General features: G+C 41.8%; 1 protein-coding gene across 1 annotated transcript in view; it reads left to right on the top strand.

Moving 5' to 3' along the window:
• Positions 1-7,853, top strand: part of LOC142382411 (tetraspanin-15) — a 31,384-nt gene extending 23,531 nt beyond the window's left edge. The window contains exons 6-8 of the mRNA XM_075468216.1: positions 2,607-2,657; positions 3,244-3,360; positions 6,696-7,853. Coding sequence (XP_075324331.1) covers positions 2,607-2,657; positions 3,244-3,360; positions 6,696-7,031 — 504 coding nt within the window. The 3' untranslated portion in view covers positions 7,032-7,853. The remainder of the gene's footprint in view (positions 1-2,606; positions 2,658-3,243; positions 3,361-6,695) is intronic.
• Positions 7,854-13,163: the final 5,310 nt, after the last annotated feature.

Below are 13,163 nucleotides of genomic sequence, written 5' to 3'. Positions count from 1 at the left end.
TTTTACGACAACATACTAAGTCCCCTTTTGCAAATATGAATTTCTACATATATAACATCCCACAAAAAAAGAAACAACCCAGCCAATACATTTTCAATTAAGACCACATTTACCTTAATACTGGGATGAGCGGAACCTGGCATGCATGTCCTTGACTTTCTTCATGTTGTATTTGTAGTTTGTTGTTGTAATCATAGTGAGACATTCAGGATGAGCATGATTTTTGTTCTGGTTTTTGCCCTTTTTTAATTAAAAACCGATCCATTGTGCCTGCATCTCGCGCTGGCTAAAGGAGCTAGCGTGCAGTGTGAGGTGGTTTAAGCGGGCTGCGTTGCCAGGTTTAACAGTGTGCCCCCTTTAGGAAACACCATTAAGCCTTAATTAATACTTAATAAAAAATACTTAATACTGTGCAGTATTCGCTATATGTTATTTGAAAAAATGTATTGTTATTATTACCATATTGTTATAAGCTACTATGTGAGTGTGAGCCACCAATTAAAGCTTGAGGAGCCGCATGAGGCTCACGCAATGAGTATCTCTGGATTATACTAACTACATAATCAATCTATCAAAGCCTATTTTGTTTTTATACTAATTTATCCTGCAGGCTTATGGAGTTTAATTCTGTTCTTTTGCAAACTTGACTGAACCACGTGTAGTTTAAGATTCTACCTTATGTTACACACTTGTTGGATGCACGAAGTAGGACATCTTTAACACACATTTGTTTTTATCGTCTGATTCCCTGTCTAGCAATTAGCCCATGAAATGGGAGAAAATCAAATGTTATTAATTTTACATCAGCATTAACAACCATTTAATTTTTCTCTGTCAAAGAAATGTCATCGTCCTGCATCACAGTTCTAATCTAACTCTACCAGCACTCACACAGGGCCAGTGATGACATGTTCATGAGGTCACGGGTTACAGCTATAGTCTGGAAAAACAGCTACTTTTAATGATTGAAACTTCACCTGCACTTTTAGATAATTCAACTTATTTGTGTTTCAGTACAATAATTCACTACTACTCTGTTCTTACAGATCAGGTTATTAAATTACTCCACACAGCCAGAAGAAACAAAGTATTTTTTTTGTCTTTTGAATTAATTTTAAGATTAAACATTGACTATTATTTAATCCCTTTTGAATGTTGTTAGCTTCCATAAAGAAACAACATGTTTGTTTGCTTGGTGGTAAAACACAAGCCTGCTTTTCAATTGGTTGTGGTGATTTTGTTAAGAAACGTTAAGGTGGACTTGTGTATATTTAATTTGAAAAATGTTGATCTGAAAATGTAAATAGAGTTTAAATGTTTGTATTTAGTTTTATATTTACTGGTGTTATTTGTTGATCTATCTCTCTTGCCTTTGAAAGCACTTCTGAGTTGCATTTTTTTGCCACATATGGAATCTGGACCACAGAAACTGTATGTTTGGCTCTTTTGAAAGACTTCAGACTCCCATTGTTCAGAGAGTAAACTCTGTAGATTAAATTCTGTCCCTGTTGGTGCAGACACCCTGTTTTTAGAGATGTCCCGATCAGGTTTTTTTGCCTCCGAGTCATTTGATTTTGAGTATCTGCCGATACCGACTCCTGATCCGATACTTCTACAGTACATTAGAAAAATGAAGAACGGCAAAGAAACAGATCCAGGATGTCCCTGATTTTTCATTTTATTCACTTATTTTATCATTTAACATTTATAAACAGAGCACTTCTGTGAGGTAGCTTGAACAAAAAAAGTATTCAAGTAATAAACAAATTCTTCACATTGTAGTTTAGTGCAACAATGTCTACGTATACGTATATTATGTCTATGGTTGAGACAGTCTGACGGTACCACCACATAACGGTAAATACTAAGCTGTTATTTTTTCCCATTTGTTTTGAAATATTATAGTTCTGATTAAAAATAAATAAAGAATGTTGAATGAATATACCTATATAGATAGGCTATATATTCGATCACTGATCGGGATGAAACGTCCGATACCGATCGAGTCAGAAAACGCCGATCACGGATCGGGACATCCCTACCTGTTTTGATAAAACATTTCAGAGAAACCACTTCAGACAAACAAATACTAATAAGGATGTCTTCTGCTTTATCAAACCAATAAGAGACACTTGTTATCCACATAAAAGAGCTGAGGAGCATTGTCAAGCTGACAGGAGACATGTTGCTACTCAAAGGTGTATGGCATTTGGCAGTTTTCTCATTGTAGATGATATGTCCCCCCCCCACCCCCCCCCCCCCCCTCAAAATGCTCCATGCTCCCAATTGTCTTTCTGGTCCCTGCTCTCAACGCCCTGATAATGTGTCTAGAAGCAGTTGGGCTGTTCTGGAGAAATTAATGACAGAATCTTCTTGTACTCAGTCTTTTGGACACACACTCATAACACATTGGAGATGGAGGAGTTGATTAGAGAGGCTGAACATTTTCTGCAGCTATTTGGCCGAGTTTGCGCTTTAGCTGGCAGGGAACAGCTACACCCCTACAGGATTTCACATATGTCTCCATGTTGCTGTCTCTGCTCATCTTGGCTTGCTTAAAATCTTCTTTCTTTCTTCTACCTTTCACATTTTGGATTGTTTGGCAGATGGGAGAGGTCATCAACACCTTTTGTGGCTACAACACTCTGAACGAGCAGGTAAGAACAGTGGGACAGTTATTATCCACATTTTTTTTTTTTTTTTTTTGTATCTTGAGTCCAAGAAATCATCACATTTTCAGGCCTAAATAAAAACTCCTGTACCCACTAACTACATAATGCCCGATTACACAATACATTAGTATTTTGCTATAATCATAACTGATTTTGAAATTAGATTACATATTACAAACCCTTAATATCTGCCCAGATAAGCTTTTTTAATAGCTTCACATTGTGCACATTCCTGCCTCGTGGTATTGATTCTTCTTCTTCTGCTTACTGGATGTTTTTATTTACAAATATAAATGGCTGCCATGTTCTTGCTAGATGTCTCATGTCATGTATTTATGCTGCTCTGCTCTGTCCTTCAACTTCTAGTCTTTACACCGAGTAAAGTACTAAGCAGCTAAAGGCTGAAATGAACATTCCCTCCACTTTATATGGCAGCTTTGGGGTTTGAGAGCTCAGTGGCTGAGCTTTCTGTTTTTTTTTTGTTTTTTTTTTAGGGGTGGGTGGTGTCTGTTGAGTTTGAATTTAAAGCTGAAACTTTTCTCCTGTTTTCTTCCTCTGCTCTGTCTATCAGCGCGAAACCCTGCATGAGGTGATCCATGTGCGGGGCTGCATCCATGCGGTCAACCTCTGGATGAGTGACAACATTGGAATAACCATTGCACTCTGCTGTGCCATTGGGCTGCCACAGGTAATTGAAAACTCAAGGCAGAGACCTGCTGAAACTGAACAGAAACTGCCTTTTAAACTAAATGCTTTCTCCAACTGCTGATGTTTTCTGCCCACCAACGCTTTCAGTGAAAGTTTCTGAGTTTCTTAACATTCCCGGATTATTGACAAAAATACTTTTCATGAGGTATAATTTCAAGTTTCCAACAACTTTCTTCAGTGACTCATGTTTCGACGCTTCATACATTTTGGTCAACCTTGATTTGTCTCTTGCACATAACAATGTCTATAAATCTTCACTTAGAAAAATAAGATTTGTGGCTGCCCCATCAGAGAAGTAATTACTTTGCTTTTAGCTCATTCTCCTGAGGTTACAGGTTCCCTCAATCCACTGTTTTCTGCAGATAAAATTCAACTTGTTCTCGAACAACTTGTGGCGAACAAGAACTACCTACTTACCATTTCTTTCAATTGTTGTGGCATTTATACACAACAAATATACCCAAATGTGACCCAAATGTTTGCATATTTAAACCTTAAGCCTGACAGTTTTTTGTAAAGCTGAAGCTTTACAATCAGGGGCCATTCTAGGATCAGACCTTAAGCGGTGCTTAACCACCAAAGGAGTTGTGAGTTGAAAACAATGCCCCTCATATGTGTTCACTTCTTCTGCTAAATTACACATTTTACTGAGGAAGTGAAAAAATGTTGCAAAGTTATTCGACATTATTTAAATTCTGTTAAGATATACATCATTGTTAACTTCAGAAGTAACCAAATTAGACAGTCTGCTTATGTATAATATTTGTTTATGAATAATATTTGTTTATGAATAATCAATTTGTTCAAATATATCAGATTTTATGGGTGACCGTAAATTTGTTAATGAAACACAAGTCAGTCAAAAATGTCAAGTCAAAGCAAAGCAGACATGAAGAAAAATGTGCAAGGCCTGGTTTAAATCTCCAGTCAACATGACAGTTCATCACATCATCAAACAATGGCAGAAGCATCATGTAAATCAAGAAGCTAACGGGTCAGACAAATCTGAAACCAGAAAATAACTTTGAAAATTAATTGCATCTTCTGAATCATCTCCAGACATCCATATATGGCCTATGTAAAATCATTTTAATTAAGAAAGGAATACATTTTTCAGAAACTAATCGAAATCTAAATGGTAAATGACCCCGTGTACCATGATTGGAAAAAAGTTAAAGCTTTCCACTTCATATAAACTCCAGCTTTAGTGTGCAGATTTAACACATCAATCGTGTACCACAGTTCCTACAGTACCACAGTGAATAAGTTAAGTCCGTTACTGCTGTCTCAAAGTGGCAGTTACATAACTGAAACCAGGTTTAGACTTTCATGAGGACTCTTTGTTGATACTTAGAAAGTCATATGTACAGGTTAAGTCCAAGTAGCTTGATAGGAGGTTGATAGGAAGTTAAACTGATAAGTTCACACCGTTACTGTATTTAAGAGCATACTCGTCGATCAGATGAGAGTGTTTACCCACAATGCATTTCACTTTTACCCGAGCCGAAATCAGCTGGCTGATTTTGCTTAAAGGATAACTGCGGTATTTTCAACATTAAGCCTCTTTTCTGAGTCATCTGCAATGTTTTAGAACCCCCCTCACCGCTTTTTTTGATGTTTACTGCTGTCTCCGGTATTTGCCTAATTTTGATTCATCTCAACCTGCTTCAGAATGGCAAGTCATGTGCATGTCCAAAAAGGTCCGTAAAAGCACCATAAACGTCCATTTTCAAAATCATCAACTCACCGGAGTGGTTACTGGTGTGCACTGGTAATCCATATCAAATTTCGTTGCGAAAAGTTGCTTCTGTCGTGTTTTATTTGGCAGCTCGTTCATGCTCGAACTATTTTCTTAGCCACCTCACAGCCGTGGATAAACTTCCGCTATCAACGTAATATCAACGAACATCCAGTCTTCAATACAACTCAATGGGATTTACAAAATGTCAAATAAAACACGTGACTTCCGCATTCCTTTCTTTCTATAGAGGTCTATGGGAGTGTCGCCACTCTCTTTTTACTCCACTCTGGTTGTCGCTAGCTTGAAACTGCCGTTTTGACAGGAAATGACGATTGGCGACGTCAAGTTACGTTGCATCTTGGGTAGTTTGAGTAGTAACCTCATGATGCATACCCAACATTTCGGTGAATCTAGTATGCATTCGGGAAAAAAGTCAGTATGAGTAGTAGGAGTAGTAGGAGAAGTATGCGGTTTCGAACACAGCCATAGACAATAAGTTAAGTAGTTAAATAGTTACTTTGTTGTAACTATTTGGCTGCAAAGTCTGGAACAGTGTTAGCTCAGAGGCTAAGAGTCGACGGTATACCTGTAGGTAGTTTCTGAACTAGCTAGGTAGCTCACTAATTAGCAAATCAAGTTAGCTTACTTTCTTTCATACTGTTTAAAGTATGTTAGCAAACTTGAGATTTTAAACACATATTCGGTCACAGTAAAAACACATTATCACATTCTCTTCACAATGTACAGTACTTTTGCTTAATGTTTTAACTTGTGCCCTGAAACAAAGGTAATAATTATTATGACATGGCTAATTAGCATATTGATACAGCAGGCATTACCAAAGGAACTGCCCAACTGCTCTAGCTCTAGAACCAAAAAGTCTTTATTAATCAAAATAAGGGTGCTATACAACTGGAAATCCAACACAGCGAGCAGCAGGAGAGGTAAACCATGGAGGAAAAGACATTGACAAACTGGCAAGAAAACAAAAGGCAAAGAATAAAGTAGAAAACCAGAACCCATGAACATGGCAAAAACCCACATTTTCAACAAGAGAGTACTTTTACTGTTACCGGTATGGTTAACTGGTACTGGATTGGCCTGTTGTCCTGATCTGTCCCACTGGAGAATGTTTTGAAACAAAAAATACAAATGTGACCTCCTTCTGTTGCACCCCTTAAGACATGTTTACAGGAAGACTGGGACAAATAACACCTGACTGCACCATTGCTTGGTTCCTCAGAGCCTGAACGCATCCATCCATTTTCTGTACCCTCTTAAACTGTCTGCAAGTAAATAAGTCAAAGTAAATGTAAGAATCCTGCTTTCCTTTTCTTTTTAATTTACATTCTCTTAGTGTCACAGCTTCTTGTTATTTGGGATTGTTTTGTGTGCATATCACAACAAACTGTGAAGAGGTGTAAATATTCACAGCACTACATGTGTTATTGTGATGAATAAGTGATTGCTGTAATGGCCAGTGGTAGATGAAATTAATTTAACTCATTAATGAGACACAAATCGTGCAAAGCAACACTGATATGTTTGTGTTGGTCTCATGTCTCCGTCTGCAGCTACTGGGCATCGTTCTAAGCTGCGTCTTCTGGAACCTTCTGGTGGACATGAGCGAATCGGTCGACATGGTGGACTTCAAACTGAAGAAGTCTGAGTTCCAGTACAGCGAGCTGGACTTGGCCGGCGCCGGCTGGTGCATGTGCCTGCCGAGGGATGGCGGTTACCTGCCCGTCCCCGCCGCTGAGCCGGAACTGGACCCCATTGACGTTCACCTGGAGAAACTCAAGAAGCAGCCGCCTCGCACTCACTCTCAGCTCCGAGAGCTGCAGCAGTCCCAATCGGCCAGCGGGCTGGACGAGGTCGACATTGGCCGCAAGCAGAAAAGAGAACACTGAGTGGTGTTTTTCACCCTGTCTTGTCTTTTGAGTTTTTGCCTTTTTTCTGTCTGTTGTATTAATTTGTTTTGTTGAGGTTGTGTTGCACTACTCTGTGGTTGAAATTCAGTCACTGGATCAAGAGGAATTTGACCAGCTAAAGGGATCAGAAGTACTTTGGCACCTTGAATTTGTTTACAGCAAAATTTGAATGAAGAAAACAAAAGGCTTTTCTTTTGTCATGTTTGTGACTTTGTTCCTCAAGGATTTCTGGCATTTTATCTTTTTTATATATATTTTTTTCCGCCTTGATTGAGCTGTGTCTCAGTGCTAAAGCTTACCTCAGGCTATTTTGAAAATAGCCCAGTAGTCAGAGGACACTACTATTTGGTTGTATAAATTATTAGTAGCTTGAGAAGATGTTTTTCATTGTCTGAGAACTAGGACTAGCCAAGTGTGTGTCACGTGTAGCGTCTGTAACGGATGTATATGGTTTGTGTAATATTTGTTTTTTTATGATTTCATCTTGATTTTGTGCATTCACTGTACACTGTAAGACTGATGGTTGTGAAATAACATGGTATGCATGTTTTGTACTGTATATGAAGTCATTTAAAGAAAATTGTACTTGTCAGGCTCTCGTCGGGGGGGGGGGTTTCCATTTTAATAATAAGCTTTTTATTCCTTCCATCAACTTTAAAGGTACAACTTTAGGCATTATCCACACTATAAACCCAGTGAAAGGCAGCTTGGACAGTTTTTGGATGAGTTAAGCATTGTTTTGAGCTTCCCCCCTAGCTCCTGCCTTGTATCAGCACAACTGTTCTTGTCAATAAAGCTGAATTTGTCTACTACTGTCATTTTTTTTATTTATCCATGCTTGATTCCTGCCAAAAGCAGGGTTTCTACAGTCCTTTTATCAAAGTTTTATCATCCAAAATTGATTGAAAAAACAGCAAAAAAAAAAAAGAGGCAACAAGAAGACAAGGATAAGTTACAGCGATCTTCCTGTTTTCACAAAGGCTGAAATCTCCTTATGCCAATTCTTCTGTTTAACAGGCTTCCTTCATAAATCTCTCTCCCTAGATGCAAGAATACCAGCCATATTAATTAAATTCACAAGCAATGCATGAACGCACGCAGTTATTTTTGCTGCTGCAGGTCGTCTATCCTCATTTGCTTATCACCTGTCTCTCTCATTCGGATGATCAAGAGATAGTTTAGACAGAATAATTACAAAGAGGAGATGAACTACTTAGCTAAAGGAAAAAAACACTTAACAGTCAGAGAGTAGGATCTGCGCACATCCAAATAAACTGCGATTATGATATGGGATGGATTTTGTTAGTCATGAGGGGAAACGGAATATCTCAATTCTTATCTGTCAGGGAACAGGCTCACTATCAATATCACTTGTTTCACGTGTTGAGCTCTGATAATAAGCAATTCCTGTACTTGAAAATTGCAGAAATTGCTGTGACTGCAGCACATATCGACAACAATCTTTACCATATGCTGAAGGGAGCTGGGGTCCGTTTCACAAAGCAGGTTCAGTTGATCTACTATGAGATAGAAAACTCGGTTTCAGAAACGCTGATTTGAGTGAGTTTAGTCAACTCTTAGTAGTTTCACCTTGAGTTTTGTGTGTGCGCCACAACTTTAAAAAGCTAGCATCAATGGAGCCCCGATTTAAGGAGTCACCATGGCAACGGGGAAGAGGAGGGGCTACGTTTTTCACCAACCACGAAATGGAAATCTTAATGCGCTCATACGGCGAGTTTCAACACGTTTTTAGAAATAAGTTCAACACCGCTGCAGCTACAAAAGCGTAAGTTTAAATGTAGTCCTTTGCAATCACACTAATATAACAGGGGAAAACTGCTTGAATGGTAACCCATTCATTAATTTAATTTAGGTGCAATCCCGCGGGGGAGAAGCAGCCTGGGAATTCCCATGCTGCTTTGCGTGCGATTGCATTCACACTGCAAAGGCAGCCTGGAAACCACCGCCCTTATTTTTGCCTGAGTTAGGGAACCAATCACAGAACGGGGGGGGGGGGGGGGGGGGGTGACGATGACGACGCCTATGCGCGACACCGAAGCTTGTAAAGTGTTAATCCAACATGGCAGCGGACACAACGTTACCGTTCGATGCAGCCTTAGAAAGTGTTTTAAGTAGCTTAGATCGCAATTTTACTTTTAAAAAAGAGCAACGTTTGGCGTTGAAAGATTTCATTGCCAAGAAGGATGTATTTCCTCGTCGAATTTCTGTCGCTCTACATACGTCATCTGGTATAAGTGATACAATTGGCTATGAATCGCGCGCAAAGCAGCATGGGAAGAACCAGGCGCCATTTGATAGACATTCGTAGCGCCCAAGAAACGGCTCTAGGCATTCGTAAACCACGCCTCAAATACGAGAAAATGCACACCTAGTTCCCAGACCACCATCTCATCGAGATGTGGACGCGTCAGCCAGGCTAGGGGAGAAGCGCACTTGGCAGCAGTTTAAGATGAAATATAAAAACATTGTTCAAACAGGTGAGACCTCGGCATGGAGGTGTAACAGACTGTTTTGTGTTTGTGTGAAAAGGAGGTGTGTGTCCTTCCGGGTTCCTGTAGGGGGAGGTTATCGTGTTGAGGAAGGTGTCTCTCTCTCGGTGGAGAGGAATAAAGAGGAAGCAGCAGTTACATTGCTGGACACACTCTCGTCTCCTGTCCCGTTGATTGTGTCTTATAATTACACAATACAGCGAACCCAGAACGCTCGGCTACATTGGTGGCAGCGGTGGTCTTTTGTAAGCCGCTGGTTTTGTTTCTTTGTGCATTTAGTCTGTTGCGGCGCAAGGTCTGTGTATTAGCTTAGCTACCCCAGTATAGCTAGCTGGCTAACCTCGCACAGTGCTGTGAAGACGGCGCACTTCATTGTCGACATGTGGGGTGCAGACGAGGACCCTTTTAAACCCGGTTCGAGCATGCTTGACAGATACTCACCGGGCGGAGATGTTAAAATCGACCTGCCTGCTCCTTTCACCGGTGACGGGAGCCAGAGTTTCCTCAGCTGGGCGAAGCAGTTGGAGGTGGCTGTCGGCGCCACGGCGGGAAGTGGCCGCGACTGTACGGAGGAGCTGGTGAGGATTCTTCCTACTCGTCTCGGCAAGTCCGCTTTTCTGCTGTGGGACAGCCTCCCTGATGCAACCAAGTCGAATTATGCTGCAATTAAAGAGAGACTTGGAGCAGCATTTGGACAGAGACAGTTAATGGACCATTTCAGAGCCAGCCTGTCGGTCCGTGTGCGTGCTTCTGGTGAGAGCCTGGAGGTGTACGCTGCCGATGTCAGCCGGCTGGTCGTGGAGGCATTTCCGGATTATGGTGATACAGTGGAAACCGTTTATAGTGGTCACGGATATAGTAATCAACCGCTTATATAGATCAAAGGGCTTGGGACAGAATAATTTCTATACAAATGCTGTTTAAATAATTCGTTTATAGTAATCAAGAAATCCGCTTATAATGTTCATTTTTGGCCATTTTATGAATGCAAACATGTGCAAAAATAATTTTAAAACTATGTGTAGCTATTTTATTTTTTACTCCCTTGATTCCTTTCTGGACATCTGCTTCTGCCCTATGCTTCTGCCTCGCTAGCTAACGTAACGAGTTGACACCGGGCAGCAAGCGTGCGAATCATGGCTGGAAAAAGGAAGTAATTTTCTCTGAATGAAAAACTTAGTCTCCTCGAGGCGTATGACAAATTACCAAAAACGAGCCAACGAGATGCTGCGGCGAAGCTTGGCATTCCTCAGGCTACCTTGTGTAGTCTAATTAAGCAACGAGAGACAGTCATGAATGCTAACGACGGAGAAAGAAAACGACGGCGGACTGCGCAGTACTGTAATTAAACTTGCATGATAATAAAATTCAGTAAATACTGAAGCTATCCGTTTTTCATTGAAAAATGATACAAATGGCATTTAGATGATATTCTTCATAGAAAAATAAGTGAAATACCTGTACTGTAATACAAATTCGGTTTTAGTCATCAAAATCACCTACAACACCTGATAAAATGTTCCTCTCCCTCGCCATCTACCCCCCCCGAGCCCATCTGTACAGTCTGTGTCGGTCTCTGAGGGTCTCCAGAGAGCTGTTGAGAAGCTAACAGAGGATATGCACACCATGAGAGTGGAAATGAAAGAACTTTATGAGGAAAATCAGAGACAGAGGGCATGGAATACTGACATGAGGGGGCGAAGACTTCGCTCGCCCTCTGGAGGACGTTGTAACTGTACCTGTGGTGAGTGGTGCTGCCAGATGAGGGGCTCTCGTGAGGACCAACGTCGCCGCTCCCCCGATCCTGGGCAGTTCCCACGCCATGGGGGTTTTCTGTCTCGTGGCTATCGTTCAGATCCGTCTGGAGTGTCCTCCTCCTCTAAGCCGCCTGGGGGTAGAAGCCCTAGCCCAAGCTGGCGTGCCCGACGTGAGGACGAGCCCAGGCGATATTGACTCATGGGCAGTTAATGGACAAATGTTAGACACACTGGGTAAAAGTGAGATCACCTTCCGCCTGGGCCCGACCTGCTGGCAGCACACTTTCCATGTGCTAAGGGAATCCACCCAGTGTGTTCTGCTCGGATTGGACTTTCTGGCTAAGAATCATGCACTGCTGGACTTGTGGCGAGGTGTGTTACAACTATGGGACGTTTCTGTGCCCCTGCTGCTTCAGGGTAAAGAGTTGGTCCCACGTTGTTGTAACGTGTCCCTCGCTGACGTCATGACCATTCCCCCGCTGAGTGAGGTTCTGGTACCGGTGAACATTCTCCCTCCTGCTGGAGCTTGTCAGTGTGCTGCAGATTTCGAGGGATATCTGGAACCTAACATTCCAGAAACAACAGGATTGGTTGAACTGTGTGAGGAATGGCTTGACCTCAGCCCGCATCCTCAGTCCCACAGGAGAGGCGGTGGAACTCAAGCGGGGACTGCACCTAGGTGAGTTTTACCCAGTCGAAAAGAAAGACATTTTAGCGCCGCCTTGGGTCGATGGCGGTCATCCAGCTGTGCCGCCGGCTGCTGCAGGCCCTGTTTCCTTGGAGGAGTCGCTAGTTACAGCTGAGCAGAGGGCCAAGCTGGCTGATCTGCTGCAGAGGTTCACTGATGTGTTCAACCTGTGCGACAGAAACACGGGCAGGTGCACACTGATCAAGCACCATATAAGGACTGGGGACCACCCCCCTGTGAAGCAGCGTGCTTATCGTGCAGCACCTGAGAAACGGACGGAGATTGAACGTCAGGTGGCTGAACTGCTGGCGTTCTAGAATACGCCGCTGAGTGTGGCAGCACGTTGGAGTAGCTCTGTACCTCACATTGAGATTTTTTCTTTTTTCCAAATTTCATTCCTGTTTTTTTTTTTGAAGAAATTGCATTTTTTGGACAACTGTTCCTTCCTGCCTTGGATGCTATGCAGCTGGATTGATTTTTCCCAATACTTTTGTATATTTTGCTCTTTTGTTATGATGCATAACCATAGCAACAGGGTGGTTTACAACAGGGAGCAGCTGATTAACATATATATATATATAATTCGACAACTGAAGCCAGAAATCCCACTGGAATTGAAAAGGAGGCGTCGTGGATGCAGAGCAGGAGCAAAGAGGAGAGAGAGAAAGAAGAAGTTCAAATCATCTCTGCCATCCATCATCATGGGCAATGTAAGATCGTTAGCTAACAAGTTGGATGAACTTCTAGCCTTGACAAGGACTCAGCAAGAATATCAGGAATGTAGCATAATGTGTTTTACTGAGACATGGCTGCAGGATCATATCCCCGACTCCAGCATCTTTCTGCCGGGCTTCCTGACTGTACGAGTAGATTGAGATTTAAAGAGTAGCAGGAAAAGGAAAGGGGGTGGATTGGCAGTGCTTGTCAACAACAGATGGTGTCACCCAGGACATGTTACTGTGAAGAGTCGTCTCTGCAGTCCTGACATTGAACTATTGGCAGTAAGTTTTCGTCCATATTATTTGCCAAGAGAGTTCACCAGTGTTGTTTTAGTGGCTGCTTACATTCCACCCTCAGCTGTTGCCGACACTGCATGTGATGTCATCAGTTCCGTTGTTGCTAAGATACAGACACAACACCCCAATTCTTTTGTGGC

Source organism: Odontesthes bonariensis, chromosome 6 (assembly GCF_027942865.1).
Source record: "Odontesthes bonariensis isolate fOdoBon6 chromosome 6, fOdoBon6.hap1, whole genome shotgun sequence".
NCBI lineage: Eukaryota > Metazoa > Chordata > Actinopteri > Atheriniformes > Atherinopsidae > Odontesthes > Odontesthes bonariensis.
This window is presented reverse-complemented; position numbering and strand designations above follow the sequence as displayed.